Here is a 16418-nt window from a genome sequence, read left to right on the forward strand (position 1 = left end):
TTTTTCTTGTAAACAGTAATCCAATGTAGCAAGCAGAAGTCCTACTTATCTTGCTATATACATATAGCAAATTTTAGATACGGTAATTCCAGCTGTGGTTATTTTCTCTGGATAAAAAGTGACCTTTTCTCTGTATGAAATGTCACGTAGTAAAGAACAGTGTCCTCAGCCATTCCAGTGCTAGAATCAAGTCCTGATGACCTCACTGGAAAGTAAAAAAATCATCTCTCTCCAGTGATGCAAGCCTCCTGTTTTTATCCCTATAGAGGCAAAAAATAGCAGGAATTACTAGTATTAAGTTATAATAAAATATGTTGATAGTTCAGTATGTCACATCTTCAGCCTCAAACAGGAGTGATTTGCTGCTTGGAAGGAGTCCACATTTAAGGAGAAAATGCAGACATATTTCTGTGGACAGCTAGTCTGGGGAAAAGTGAGAAATGTGCTCCTTGGAAATTTTAAATATTTGAGTAAGACTTATGGAAATGGATTACTAGGCAGATGACTGCTGAAATGATGTAGAAAGCATGCAAAATGTCATCCTTCAGATCTCCAACATATCTCGTTTACCTTTGATATGGTCTACATGGCACTTTCCAGACACATGATTATGTGTGCAAACATGCATGTAGGTGTCTGCACATATACTCATGCACAGTGGATGGATCCAGCACAGATTGAGAAAGCAACAATTAAGTTTACAAAATCACCTCATTATCACATTTAGAAGTAGGATTCTGTGTGGCAGCAAGCAGTAATTTCATCCTGGACACTAAGAACAGAAAACAATGGCAAAATTCCTCTAATTTAGTATATAATCGTTTTCTGACTAAATTTCAGAGGAATTTTGTCATTGGTTTTGAGTGGGAGGAGATTTAGGTGTTTTGTCTGTAATATCTGCAAAGAAACTAGCTGTGTGTGTTTCAAAGGTGCGTATATGTCAAAAATTCCTCCTGAACAGGAGAATTCAATACCATCGTATTCAATATAGAGAGTATTTTTGTAACTATTTGTGTCACTGACATTTAAACATCCAGCCAAGGTGAAGCCTTCCAAAATGATGTGCCTCCATCCAGAAACATTCTAAATTAATACAAGAATATAGCAGATAAATAAAATGAATACTCAGAATGAAGCAGAAGAAAAGGAATATTTAAATAGCAATAAAATTATACAAAAACAAATATTAGCTGCTATATAGAGGGATGCTTTTAAATTACTTCAGGTAACTGGTTTAAAAATGTGTAAGTAACAATAATATGAACTATTTCTAACTTTTTTCCCTACTCATGGACAAAGCAGCTTCTGGAGTTTTGATTTTTTTCTATTCAAACATATTTTTGTCATAAAATTTTAACTAGGCAATAGCCTGGTGATTGTGCTGGAACCAACTGGGTAGAAACAAAAAGGATTTGATTGGCAATTTGATAAGAGCTTGCACCACAAATTAATTAACTAACAAAATTAACACTTGATTAATCCCAAAAGAAGATGCTCATCCTCTATCCTTACAAACCCCACAGACTTCATCCTTGTCCCTCAGGCAAAAGCCTATATAAGTGGACAGGTCTCAGACCATGCCTTGGAGGTCATTGAGCACAGGCTGTGACAGCAGACATGCCTCCTCCTTAGTGCTCTATATCCGCTAGAGCAGTTTTACAGCAATGTGAGAGGGTGAAAAGTTAACACTAGCTGGTTACGCAATAAATGTCAGTGGTAATACCACTGACTTCAGACTCGACTCCCAGCAGTAAGCAGTTAAGAGGTGATAAAGCAGGATTAATCCCTGAGAAAAATTTATGATCGTCAGAGGAGAATGCAGTACGAATACTCTGGTATCTTTATTCTTCCTTGAACAAGTAGTAGTTTTGCTCCAATTTTTTTTTTCTTTCCCTTTCCTGTGCAGCTTTTCAAAAGGGGTGTTAATACCATCACATATACACCTTTAAGCCTGTTCTCACACACTCATCCTAAAAAGTCATCCAAGGTCACTGCTACTTATGGTTATAAAATAAACCTTCAATGATATCGAGGATAGTCGAATAATAATGGAATAATGCAAAGTACAGTAACTGATCAGTAACTATTCTTTAAGCTGCCCTAATAAAATTGCCTCTGACAGGGACGGGAAGATTGCCCAAAGTGAGCCATTGCTGACAGAGACAGAGAAGTAGTTACGCGGACAGGTAAAGCTACTTTGAAGGCAATGTGAGCTCTGAGTCCTTCACCTGCTGTTGAAACAAGTACATGGTCACATCTTAAAACTTTCATTGTCCTCCCAGGTACATGGGGTTCAACTCTACTACCACTAGGGCAACAACTGTTTTTCCAAGATTGCATTCTTTCATTTCCTCTTTTCAGATAGGAACACATGTAGACCAAGAAAGAATCACCAGTGACAGCAAACAGTGATTGTATTTCCTCAAATTAACAGAGATTGTGTATGAAATAATTAAATATGTGGTAATGTAATATGATTTATTTTTTTCTGTGAAATGTAATACTTGAGAAAAGTATCCCCTAATGCTGCTCTAACTAGGACTTTCATTTTGCTAGTAACAATGACCTGCACTTAGCAATACAACTGCAAGCATTTAACACACCAAAATTCACCATAAAAACAAGCTTAACCAAAACTGTTGAGTCTGTCTATTTTCCCAGATAGGGAAATAAAGCACCAAGCCTACAGTTTTGACTTAGGTCCTACTATACATGTATCTAACAGAAAGCAACATCATTGTACACTACCGACTGATATTTGCTCAGATCTGATGTTAGATCATATAAAGTAATAAATTATTTCTTCAAATTATCTTGGACATGTATGTGGAATAAATAATCAGCAACTCAGTAAAAGCTTGTATGATGGGAAAAGGACTGAAAGTATGCTAATTATATAGAATGGTAAGCATATATCAATGTACATAAAATTATGTACATGATGAATCATATCCCTCTTCCCAGGCACTTTGAATGACATTTCTTTTTCCACCATGAGCTACCAAGGAGAGGAAATGTAATTTCATACAGTTGTCTAAGCACCCAGTGTGGTGGAGACTGTATTATCATCTCAGTACTGTGATAACCAATTCAATTGCGGTTAAAATATTTTGTGTCTGCATTAGAACAATATAGAATCAAGAGTATTCTGTAAGAAGAGGTCTAAGCTATGCATTACTAATTTGTCCTGATAAAGGAGGCTAGCAATTTCAAAGAGAAGAATTAAATGAGACCAACTCTCACCTTGGGACACATAACAGCTGATCTGTGCACAATCAATTTATGACAGTTATCTGATTTTGCTTTATCTTCCCATTTTAAGTTCTAAAAAGCTGCCAGTTCCAAGGAAGAATTTGAATCTCAAGAATCTGCTGCATAGCTTAATGGATACAGACATAAAGTTAATAAAAAGCAATACTTCAATAAGAACTGATTCAAATGCAATGTAATATGGCTGGTCTAGTTTAAGGAAACACTGCAGCACACTAGTGCATAGTTTGCAGTTCAGGCAAAACACTGTAGATGACTGTGGAGAAATTTACGTCTTATTCCTTACATTAAATTTTCTTGCATAAATAACAACAAAGCTTGCTAAATAGGTAAGAGATGCTTTAATTAATTGTTACAGTTATTTTATTTTTTTATATTATATGTTACAGCTATTGTAGCTGTAACTTTCATACTCATCTTTAGGACATCCTCCCATCTGTGATATACAGATATACAGATAAACGTGTATATTTCTTGTATTAAACACTGCCAATATGCATTGGGCTTGAATAGTCTTAAAGTGTAAACTTTCAGACTTTCTCTGTCTGCTCTCCTGACAAAAATTAGACTTTGGATTTCTGAAAAGACTGTGGAAAGCTTTTTTGAAGTAGTTCAAGTTTTGAATTTTGAAACAACAGTACTCTATTTATTACTGTTTATCAGAAAGCAGTCACTGCGCTTTTTACTTTTTTTGCTTGTAAGAGGTAATAATTTAGTAAGTGTCTAAATCCCACATTGCCTTACACCATCTTCATAAAATATTCAACTGTCCAACCTGAAGTAACAGACTACAGGAACCCAGACTGTTCAATTTTGGTTTAATGCTGTCAAAAGCTTTCTGCACAGAAGGTCCTTAATTTTTATGGTTAAGCCTGGCTTTTAACAAACACCAGACAAGTAGGACACAGAACTTGCTTTTAAGAACACACCTGATCATTACACTTCTCTACTTCCACATCCATTTTCGTTATAGGGCTTTCTTCAAGATAAACATATTATGTATCTTACAGTAACAAATTCAAATCAGTTATAATCTTTTTCTACAGTTACAGAAGCAAAATGACTCAGTTCTTGGAAACAATTTCAGAAAGAGGAAGGACTCAAAAAGGGGTTGTTCCCATACACTTACAGTTAGTACTGGAACACTAACTCATGCTAAAAAACAAACAAACAAACAAACAAAAAAAACACAACAAAACCTCAGAACATTGGCAGAACATAAGCACTTCATCAATTTTTGGCATCACCTAATTTTTTGGCACCTGAGCCACATACCACTGACTACCTAGGGAGTATCACCATTCAGAAAAGCTAAGGCCACTCTAAAGTGTATTGTACCCCAAAACTCACCCTATGCTAGCAACCTCAGTCTTGCAATAGCTACTGTCCTTGATGCACCTTCCACCTCGCACAGTTTAGAAGACAGGAACCCCCTCTAAACAGATGACGCTCAATATTGCTTTTTCATAGTCATCGAGGTTGGAAAAGACTTTCAAGATCATCAAGTCCAAACATCAGCCTGACCTACCAAGTACTGTGTGCAAACCATAACCCTCAGAGAGGCATCCACAGTATCTTAAATACTTCCAGGGATGGGGACTTTATCACTTCCCTATGCAGCCCAATCCAATACTTGACCACACTTCCTGTGAAGAAACTCTTTCTAATACCCAATATAAGGGGCTGATCTCTTCTCTCTGATAACCAGTATTAGGACTCAATGGTGTGAATCTGTATCAGGGCAAGCTCATATTGGATACTAGGAAAAACTTCTTGACCAACAAGGTGGACAGGCACTGGAGCAGGCTCCCCAGGGAAGCGGCCACAGCACCAAGCCTGCCAGAGTTCAAGTGTTCAGACAATGCTCTTAGATGTATGATTTAATTTTTTTGGTGGTCATGTGCAGAGACTGGAGTTGGACTCAATGATCCTTGTATGTCCCTTCCAACTCTAGATATTCAATGATTCTATGAAACTAAACCTCCCTGGGCACAACTTGAGACTACTTCCTCCTGTCTTAACACTTGTCACTGGAGAAAAAGGACCAACACCTTCCTTGCTGCAGCCTCCTTTCAGGTAGTTGGAAAGAGTGATGAAGTCTCTCCTCAGACTCCTCTTCTCCAGACTAAACAACCCTTCTGCTGCTGCTTATAAGCCTTGTTTTCTACTCTCTTCTCCAGCTTTGTTGCTCTTCTTTGCACGTACTTGAGCAGCTCAATACCCTTCTTGTAGTGAGAGGCCCAAAACCAAACACTACATTTGAGGTAAATTCTCACCAGGGCCACGTGAAAGGAGACAATCATTTCCCTAGTCCTGCTGGTCACACTGTTTCTGATGCAGGCCAGGAAGACATAGGCTTTCATGGTTACCTGGATACACTGGTTAAAATATGGCCAGAAAAATTAGTAAAGGCAGATGTGCCTAGCCACCCAGCTTTTATACAATGAGCAGAGCACTCCCTACATAAGGTGAGTAGTGAACAGGGGAGATCTGCACATAACTGAGTAAAAGTTGAACACTCTCACCACCAGAGCCTGAACAGTTTGTAAAATAAAATAAAATAAAAATTTAAAGCTTTCAATCTTAGCCTGAGAGGTAAATTTTGAGAACCAACTCAGGGAAGATAAGTAGAGGAATGTGGGTTAAATGGAAAAGCAGTACTACAGTGCTCCACCTGGGTCTGATATATCTGAGCTAGCCCAGAAGCAAACCTACGGCATCAGAATATCTTTGTTGAAAAGTGAAGTTCCTTCAGTGTTTAAATACCATAAAGAATGCAGACATTTTGAGGACCTGTATTCTGATACTGGGGTTGAAATTCCACCTACAGTATCCCACATCCTCTTGAGGATCTGGACCAAAGTAATCAAGACTGAGATGTCAGAAGGAAAAGCATTTATATGCTTCCCAGACTTTGAGAGAGCATTTTTTTTTCTTTTATTACACTTTCTAGCACAGAGGATTCAATCACATCTGGAGTTCTTCTAAAAGACTGCATGGTGAAAATTTGCCAACACAGCTGGTTTTATGCAGCCTCTAAGAAGTATATCCTGACTTCTTTTTAATTACATATGCTTTTTATTTTAAACTGTATTGATACATTTTCCCCTTGCTGTTAAAGATGGCAGGATTTTCCTTTTCTCAGCTTAATCAACAAAGGTTGCTTAATCAATCTTAATGGATGGCCATAATTTAAGAACATTTAACCTGCTTGGCATTTCCACGTTGTCATTTTATGCTATTTACCAGGACAAATACATACAAAACCAAGAAATTCAAATGGTGAAAATCACTGTAATCATTGATTTGTCTTCAATAAATTACTGAGAGGTGTTAAAATAAACTGAAAATTGTATCAGTTTTACTGTAGTAATGGTTACATATTTAATGTGGAAGGCTTTAGGTATGTTAGTAATAACTCTAATTTGCGTCAACAGCACTAATGGTCAAGGCAAATTAAATAACAGTTACTGCCAGTGGACTAACACTAAAGTACCACGGAAGTAACTATTTATTTTTTTTAAACAAAAAATAGCAAATAAAATATAATACAAAAATAGGCTTTTATCAAAACAAAACACATACAAGAACTGTGATGATGCACATGTTCTAAATAAGTACATGTCACAATTCATCCATCTTTTACATATTAGAATGAAAGATTCAGATACTCATAGCTCTATATTCACGTATGTGCTTGCAGTAGCAGACGAACCGAGAAATGTCTGTAGAATAAAACTCCTACCTTTCTATGAAACACCACCTAAAAAAAAAGTATTTTGTTGGTGGTTAGAGAAGAAAGGGTATTACATAGATAGAGCTGCAGCTACCAGGTCTGTGGATTCAGCAAGAAGCCCTGAGAAAGAACTGTTCAGCAGTTCAAAACAACTACAAGTAACTCAGACCTTTTGCAAATTCCAGCTTTTCGTTCATGTGGCACTAATAAAGCCAGCAAGTAAAGAACTACCTAAAAATAGTGTTAACAGTCTTTCCTTTAGAATGCAAATACTGCCATTAAATACAATGTCACAACACTTGGGATCGGTATGGATTTTAAAATCCATAAACACACACACACAAGCTATTCAGGTTTCTTAAGATAACAAAACTGGCAATAAAATAATGTCAAACTATGTCTTGTTGGTAAAAAAAATATCTCGTTTTCCAAATGCAGTCTTCTATAAATGTAAAAAACCAAACCAAACCAAAAAAAAACAAACCAACAAAACAAACAAACAAAAAACCATAACTGTCTTGTATATACCATAAGTTTTTTATTTAAACAGTACTCTCAGTGAAACAGATGTCATTGCACAATATCCTTGTTCCACTCTCATTCTGTTCTCCTAGTTGCCAAACAGAACTGTTTTGAGCTATTTACCGAGTGATCACATTCAAGTATCTTTGTGATGATCTCCATGCTACATTAAAGGAAAAAGTACTTAAAAACTGAAATCTTACATAATGTTTTATTGTGATTTAATTTACTCAACATGCTTCTGCCATTAGAGACTACCAAGACAAGACTGAGGCCTTCAACAGAAAGTCAAAAAAAGCCTTGTTTTTAACTACTTAACTTTGTACTTCAGTTCTCTCAATTTTCTTCTTCCTGTGCCTCATATGGTTTCATCATTCTGTTTTTAAACACCTTCACACGTCTGAGGAAGATATAGAATTATCACCAAAGTTTCCTTCCCAGACCCCAAAATTCATCTGTTCTTGTAGCTCAGGTTGGAAGGGACTTTTGGAGGGCAAAGTATTATATAGATCGGAAGAGACTTTTAGAGTATCTGGTGGTGGGATTGCACCACCTATTGTAGGGCAAGTTCAGGTCAGTCCACAGAGCTCAGGGACACCCATTAAGGACCCACATTGGACTGCATGTACCACCCTACGTTGTAGAACTTGGCTGTCTGTTTTTTATCCTGTCCTTTCATAATACCTTTCTTCATCATCTTTCCTCCTTCCTTTTCCCACTCTTTTCACAGTGATCTCTGGAGTTCATTAGTATCAAACTTCTGTTAAACTTCCTTTGGAGTGTGATAGGGCAGGAGATTACCCACAGTTCAAACAAAACCATGCAGCAAGACAAAACCAACTATAAATGCAAAAAAAACAACCAACCAACCAACCATACTCTGCTCTCATTAGTGTCATCAAACTGTTGCCAAAAATCCAGTTACCAGCTTTTTCTGAACCTGTACTCCTTTAAGGATCTGAACTCTACTTGATTGAAAGCTTGTGCAGGAAAATAATGAGCACAATGAAATTCACATTGAGCATTCAATATTCATTCACATTTGTACAAGTAACTGATGCACAAAATGATGTAACTTTAGAAAAAGTAGGTAAGTTTGAATACTTGCAGAATTTAAGAAAAAAGCAAACAACCTTTAATTCTCAAATATGGGAGAGAAAGGAATCTAATAAACATCTAGAGATACGTACGCATTCTGGCAAGCTTGTGAATGCACATACAACACACAATGGCTAAGCTGAAAAATCATTTCTTATCTAAGACCTTTTCTCATGGAAAATATTTTGTTGACAATGTGAATCTTTCTTCAACCTTTCAAGAAAAATTATAAAAGTACTGAATTTAATATCAAAATGCATTTTAATATCCCAAAGGTTTTTCACCTGCTCAGATTTTTGCTCTTCAATACTTGTTTGCCAGTGAGCCACCTAACCCTTCAACTCTCCAGCATTATGTTGCCTTATTTAGACCTCTCAACTTTGTTGAGCTGCTTTCAGATTACAACACAACATCTTAAAGATAAATATGGCAGTAATGTTTTTAGCAGACCACTTGCCTCTTTAGCAACAGCAGAATCAGAAATGGATAGGCAAAAGTAGTTCAGGTTAGACAAAAGAACAGAATTTTCTATACACTCCTAAAATAAAGTTCTTCCAAGGCAACCTAACCCACAGATTCCAGATCTGCCTAGCAATTCTCTGTCCTAACAGGGGGTAAAAATGTGAAAATATTTCTGTTAGAAACAATCAAGATTGGAAAGCTTGTATTTGAAATACTAATTTGATTATACACAATTTTATTCTGCATTCTTGATGACTGAGAGCAATCTAGGTTAACACTGCAGAAAACAGTCCAAAAGCCAAGACTATCACTTCTGCAGTGCTTCTAATTCCCACTAGTTATGAAATAAGGGCACACTGCATTCACCACTAGGCTCCAAATCTCAAACTACAGAAATGTTTTATTCTTCGCTTTAGGCAATAACTTTAGTGCTGAACATCCTACGCATTTCATCATATCATTTTTGTGTTTGTTTGTTTTTCAGAATACAGAGCTTTAGGGAGATTCTTTCCAAAGAACATCATCCGTGACATCCTTGTTATCAGAAAATTAGTTTATTCATCCTACTAAATTCTGTTCAACTGAATACTCATTCATGATACTTATAATTCAGAATGTTAGCCAAATATTCAAAAATATGTCTTTACAATACAGCTTATTAAAAGAAAGACATAGTCTGATACCTTTAGGAGCTATTTTTCAGCAGGCGGCAGAAAATATATCTTAGGTAAATTGTAATCAAATTAGAGCAACTCTTCCACCCCTCTCTACTCCTTAGTGATTTACAAATACATATTTTTTATTATTTTAATTAACTTGAAATCAACTCATGAAAGAAATCTCCATGGAACACAACACACAACTCTTGAGTTTTTAAGAAAAGTAGACAGTTTTCACATTTTCCATTCCCAGCTGATTTCTGTGCACCTCTAACAGGCATAGACTCTAAGTAATTAACCTATCAAACAATAAATGAGTGTTCCAAAAGTGAATGGGCTTGACTTTTTTAAAGTCGAAGTACCTAAACTGATTATTCAATGTGAAAATATCATATGTTCAATTTGACTTACAAATAATTAATTCTTCTGTTCATTTGAAAACAATTGAATGCTTACCATAGTATGTAGCTATTCTATTCAGCTCTAGTTGATTTGCATATTGACTATTGTTTAAGACCAGTTATGAATTCACACAGCCTGCAAATCCAGTTTCCGGACAGATGATAGTGGATTCATTGATTACTGTTGTTTCATAAACCATTGTTTCTTCCTATTATTACACGCGTTTAGCACAATGTGTGGAAGTACTTACAACGCACCATGAAATAATGCATTATTCAGCACCCAACTAATGTAGTTAAAGAAGCATTTCATTCATTAGGGTAAATAGTTTGTTGGTGTTCACTCTTCATTTTCTTTTAAAATCCCAATTACACACTTTGAGAAAGATAAAGATGAGCATGCTGATTTTGAAAGAAGAATGGGACAAAAAGGAAGATATGAAAGTAGAAGAAAGTATACCAAGTGTGAGTCAAATTTGATTAGAAACTTTTTTATTATTATTATTTTTAAAGAGAAAGAGAGGAAATATTATGTTTTTTATTTTGATGTGTTTTTTTTTTTTTCTTTTTTTTTCAGTGGTTTCAGTCCCAACACTGAAAGCACCTGTCTGTACTGTTAAAATATCAATACCTGCCTTCAAAGTTCTGCATATAAGCAGAATCATCAGTATTCTGTAAGTTATAGGCATGTAGTGTCTCTGTTGTGTTATAGAAGCTCAGTCTCTCTGTTCTTCTGTTTATATATCTGTGCACTTATGCCACCAGATTGTCTTTTCTGAAGCACTGATATGGGGTGTTAAAAGAAAGCAACCAGAGTGAACACTTCCTTCTGAGCAATTACTGAATTAAACAAAACAAAAACACTTACCTGATGAATAACCGTAATGTCATATAAAACTAGGCACTTTGATTTAAGTATTAAACATTCAGTTAATGGTCTGCAAATGTAAGTATTTATGGGTTCCACTGCAAGTGTCCTTAAATATAGCCTCTTTTAAGAAGAGGTCTGTTTAAGAGACGGTAACTGCTGAAGACCCACTGAGCCCCACTGTGCACAAATTCCCTTCTTTACTTATGGCCAAGTATGGGGCCAAAAGTTAGTTTGCTCAGTTGCAAATACTATGAAAGGAAAACCATCCCGATTAAACAGCAGACTCTGCCATTAGGATCACCATTTTTCCAGAGATATTTTTTCACATAATTGCCACTAATTACAACTGAAGTTAGTATTTTATATCAACATCGGTAGATGAAACTTTATATATTGCTCCAAGTGTGTTTGCTTTTTTGAGGAAGAAAGTGCATTAACAGCCTTTAAAAAGCCAGATTGAGTCATGAGATACTCCACAGCTATTGCTACTGCTGAATCCAGAAGCTTAGGGAAAACAAAAACTGTTTTATCTTAGACCTCATCAATGTGTCAAAATGCTGAATATAGGTTTATGTCTTTTTGCTGGTGTTTTGTCTTGCTTTGTGTGCAATTCAGATCACTCTGAAGTTAAAAGCTATTGATTTACTAGGAAGCTACCTCATGTTTTATATTTTCGATCTTATTGGACTGATTAAACAAAAAGACCTTTTAGCAAAACACAGAACTTCTTATATTGCTTATTATACTGTATTTGAGTACTTTACAACAAGGAAGGACTCAGCATTTATAAGACCGCTATTACATATATGCTCATTAAAAATTGACCAACCTTTCCTTCAGCATCTCCTGCTGTAACCTTCTCAACCTTGTTCCTGTTTAAAAATTTTTTCACCAATTCTTCTACTTGAACGTTGAACTTCATGAAAGTCACATAGCAAAAATACGCTGTCAGGAGGGTTAGGCTTTCCCACCACATGATTAAGTTATCCAGAAAAAAGATGATTAGCAAGATCAAGTCAACAATGTAAAATGACACATCTCGAAAGAGTGGCCACCAAGTAAGGTTCAAGATCTCTCTAGAAAATAAAGCACACATTCCAATAACAAACAGGATATTGAACACGGCAGATCCCACTATTGTCCCAATGCCAACATTGCTGTGGGATATAAACACTCCTATTAAAGAAGTGAAGAGTTCTGGGGCTGAACCACCAGCAGCCATAAAGGTTGCCCCTGCCACATCATCAGATATACTCAGCTTTTCAGTGATGACAGTCAAGGAAGGAACGAAGAACTCATCACAGACTATGGCTAAGGCTATGAACATATAAATCATTCCAATCACATGGAGGATCACTGCACCCTTTCTTCTTTCTTCAAGAGAGAATAGGTCCTCCGGGTACTCTCCCTTGGCATGATCTGTTGCATTGCCATGCTCGGCTTCATATTTCATAGAAGTAGGTGGATCTGGAACACCGTCTTCATTCTGTTCCTTGAAATCCAACAGAGTTCTTTGGTGACCATGCACCTGCTTTTGGCTATCTAGGCTGCTGGCCAACACCTTGCTATGTGGTTCTGTCTTGAAAAAGGCACTAATTGAAAGAGAGAAAGTACTAATGGCCACTACACTCACGAGAAGCCCTATTATTCTTATCAGTCTTAGTTTTTTCCTAACATTCTGGTGCTGTTTGCAACTAAACAGTGGTTCCTTCAAACACCACTCCTCCAAGACACTAACAACAGTTTTTTTGCAATGAGCCATTCTGTGTTCTTTGTGAGATGCTCAGGGAATCAGATGGAGTGTTTCTTCATACTCTTCTCCAGCTTTGAAGGTAAAGGTGCTTTAAAGATTCTCCCACCATCAAGTATTTTTATTCTTCGTAGGAAGTATTTTCTTCATTCATGCTAAAAAGGACAAGCAGGTATCATTAACATTACTAAAACAGCATGCAGTTAGAAGCTTCTAAAAAGTAATTTACAGACTTGGTTAAATTTAGAATTTAAAGCGGAATGTTACTGGCTGTAACATAATACCCTGGCTCATCCCATCAGACACAGCAACAGCATGTTTGTTTCAGCAGCAACCCGATGGATAAAAGCCTGTCAATACTCAGATCACTTTATGCCTCTCAAAAGCCACTGCTCAGCATTAGGTCTCCGTTGATGACAAAAAGTCCTAGTGGAAAGTAAAAACTGTGCCCAGATGTTGTGTAAAAAAATGAAGAAACTGCTATTCTATCAGCTACACCAAAGATTATCACCTTCTGTAATTACTTTCTACTATGACCATGTAACGTTCAAATCCCAAATGCAGGGGCAGTAATGTATGAAAAAGCAATCAAAGTGTTACAAGCATCTCATCAGACCTCTATGTACCTGAGGCAGTATTAACTGAAATGTTATGTGTGCATAGAGGTCATCGATGTGTGGGTAAGACACTAAACTGTTGGAACAGAATCAAAATGAAGATCTAACACATACGCAGCTTCTTTAATCCCCCCTGCAAAATCTACCCAAGTTTACAGAAGGAATTCAATTTGCTTCTGATCAGACCTAGGACACTAGCTCGGACTAGCTAACATGAAATTTTCATTCATCTCTGTTTTTGTTTTGATTTATGCCACATTTTTTTTTTATAACAGTATGAAGTTACAAAGAATACTCCCGTGGTTAAGTGTCTTTTAACAGTGCCTGTCTTTCAGATCACGTTACAGAAAATACTTTAAGTTTTCACAAGACTTGACCCTGCAATTTTGAGAATGAAACTGTGGGAGGACTACTCAAGTACACAAGAGTAAGGCATATTAGCACAACATTACTTCTAATACAGGCAAAAACTGTTGAATGATAACAGGTGCCTTGATTACTTAATTTGAACAATATAACGCAGAATTTAGTTATATATGCATTATGCATAGTAAGTTGCATTTTTTAGGATACAAAATATAAAATAATTTATAAATAAAATTGAATATCAGTAGTATGTATTACTCTGCAAAAATACTTTGTTACATCACTTATTCAAGGCATTTGCAGCAAAAGCTGAATACTGAAAAATATACAAGATACTGATTTTGTATTCTCAGATAGAGAATTGCAACTATTATACAGTTATCTACACAAAAGTTACTCAGTCACGTGCAGCTTTTCCTGTTCTTTTACGCACAGCTCCCATGCTAAGATGTCATAGAGACATACTCCATCTGCAAGGCGCAGCACCGCAGCAGAGACAGTTTTATTTTCCACCTGAGAGTTACCGCTCACCATCCTGCCGTAAAAACACCGAACGGGGCGGGCAGCGCACCCTTGGCGGCGGAGGGGCCGACCCCCCGGCATCCCGATAAATCACGACACGGGGCAGCTCGCCCCAGAGGGCGCACGGCGGCTCCCACCTTGGGGGCTCCCCGCGCCCCCTGCCCTGCCGCAGCGCATCGCCTCACTTAACCCAACTTCGCACCGCTCCGCGCCCCAAAAACTTTTCTCCTCCCCAAAGCGAGGAGCCTGCCCAGCCCAGGGAACATCCACCCAAGGGCACTAGTCCCGGAGAGCAGCGGCGCTGCCCCTCCCGTCCCCTCGGCGGCCGAGCATCCCCCCCGGGGAAGCCCGTCCGGGGAGCGGGGACCCCGCGACCGCCGCAGCCGCAGCCCCGACCGAGCACTGCGGCGCTCACCCCAAGGTGCGCTGCGCTGCGCTCCGCACCGCCACCAGCCCCGGCTCCGTCTCGGGCATTGGCGGCCCCTCGCCGCGCTGTCTGCGGCGGGCGGCGGCCGCGGGACCCGCCCCGCACCGCCCCGCACCGCCCCGCACAGGCGGGGCAGGCAGCGGACCGCCCCCGCCCCGGGATGCTGGGGGTGTCTGGGCCCCCCCCTGCGACTCCCGGCCGGGGGCAGTTTTGGGGTAGCGGCAGGGAAAGGGTGGGGAGGGCGCCGTGCGCCCCCGCGGCTGGGTGAGGCGGTGGAGGTGAATAGTGCTGATCCTCAAGGAGAGGGGTGGGTTTATACAAGCAGCGTCTCCCCCATCAGCGCGCCCCTTATGTTGTGCGGAGGGAGGTCAGGAAATGAGGGAAAAGGATGCTGCATTTTGGTCCCGGTGCTGAGGAAGGAGACGTGTCCACTGGTAGTTATTAATCGTCGGTGATGTACTCGGGGACAGAAATGTCCTTAAACTGCATTTCAAAGTTGGCTCAGAGGAAAATAAAGGGTCACCGAACACCCTAGAAAACAGGAGAAGTTTAGATCCAGAACTTTCCTTTTCTGTTTTGGCCCTCATCTCATCAGCCATATCCCCCATAAATTATGATTTGCTAATTGATTCAAGACTCAAATACAGTGGAAGTGCTGCAATGCCTCTGTATCACAGCCGTTTCCTGGTGCTACATGCTGTAGATCCACTAGGGTGTAGAGGTGCTGCTCTGCTGAAATACCATCTGCACTCTGACTTTATGCCTTTGTTGCAAGAAGTCACACAGAGACCTGCAGGCACCCTGGAGTAATCTAACGTACGCAGGTCAGCACCACAGGAAGATGTGCACTGAGCCAGGGGAGCTGGGAAAGACCTTCTTGTGCAAATCTTTTAAAAATGCAGAGACCAGGCAAGAGCAAGGAGATTAAGCCTGGCTGAATGGAGTAGAGAGCACAGCCGTGCAGTTGGGATCTGGGAAATGTTTGGTAGCAGCTCACTAGCACTATTTTGATTTTGATTTTTTTTTTTTTAATTATTATTATTTGACTATTTTTATTTTGAAGTAATACCCTCTTCAGTTTCTGAAGTCTGCTGCATACAGCAAACAGGCATCACCCACAAAGTCCAATTGCTTTGAACTGGAGAATAATCTATATTTTTCCAGCTTCTGCTCCGTTCATTTCTGAACTCTGATTTCACCAGATGGCAAATAAAATGACTATTACTCCTTGCTTCATGAAGAATATAAAGATGTAAGGGTTTTGATGAAGTGAAAAAATATGGACATTTAAAGTACCTTCAAAGATATTATTGGGATATCACATGAAAAATAATAGTGGCCTGGGTAGGCCTGGAACAAACACGTAGCTGTTGGTATCTCTCCTCACCATCAGTTCTCAGTACCTGGGCCTTTTGGGTTGCCTTGTCAATGACTGGAAAGCCATAAATTCTTCCAGAGAGTTATGAAATGTCAAAACCTTACACACCAAAATGCAACAGGCATCTTAGAGGTTACATGGACATACAAGAGGTACAAAAGGTTCACAGAATATTTCCAAATTTTCAGCAGTTTCCAGTGGGAGCCTTGATTGACTCACATATACAAAGTGCCCTTCAAATCCTGAGTTTGCACAGGTGGTGCATGTTTATTTCACATTACACATTGGGAGGTTCTCATTAGTGGCTGACAGCTAATAGTGGATGCCTGATGATTATCC

General features: G+C 38.6%; 1 protein-coding gene across 6 annotated transcripts in view; it reads right to left on the bottom strand.

Annotated features, from left to right (window-relative positions):
• The window catches only part of SLC24A2 (solute carrier family 24 member 2), a 162307-nt gene extending 147487 nt beyond the window's left edge, over positions 1–14820 (bottom strand). For 4 of the 6 annotated variants that reach the window (XM_038170482.2, XM_038170478.2, XM_072030917.1 and 1 more), the window contains exon 1: positions 11849–12918. In XM_038170482.2, coding sequence (XP_038026410.1) covers positions 11849–12781 — 933 coding nt within the window. In that variant the 5' untranslated portion in view covers positions 12782–12918. Of the gene's footprint in view, positions 1–11848; positions 12925–14689 lie in introns of those variants that run through there. The other 2 variants (XM_038170481.2, XM_038170476.2) reach the window with 1 other exon arrangement.
• Positions 14821–16418: the final 1598 nt, after the last annotated feature.

This window comes from Anas platyrhynchos, chromosome Z (assembly GCF_047663525.1).
Source record: "Anas platyrhynchos isolate ZD024472 breed Pekin duck chromosome Z, IASCAAS_PekinDuck_T2T, whole genome shotgun sequence".
Lineage (NCBI taxonomy): Eukaryota > Metazoa > Chordata > Aves > Anseriformes > Anatidae > Anas > Anas platyrhynchos.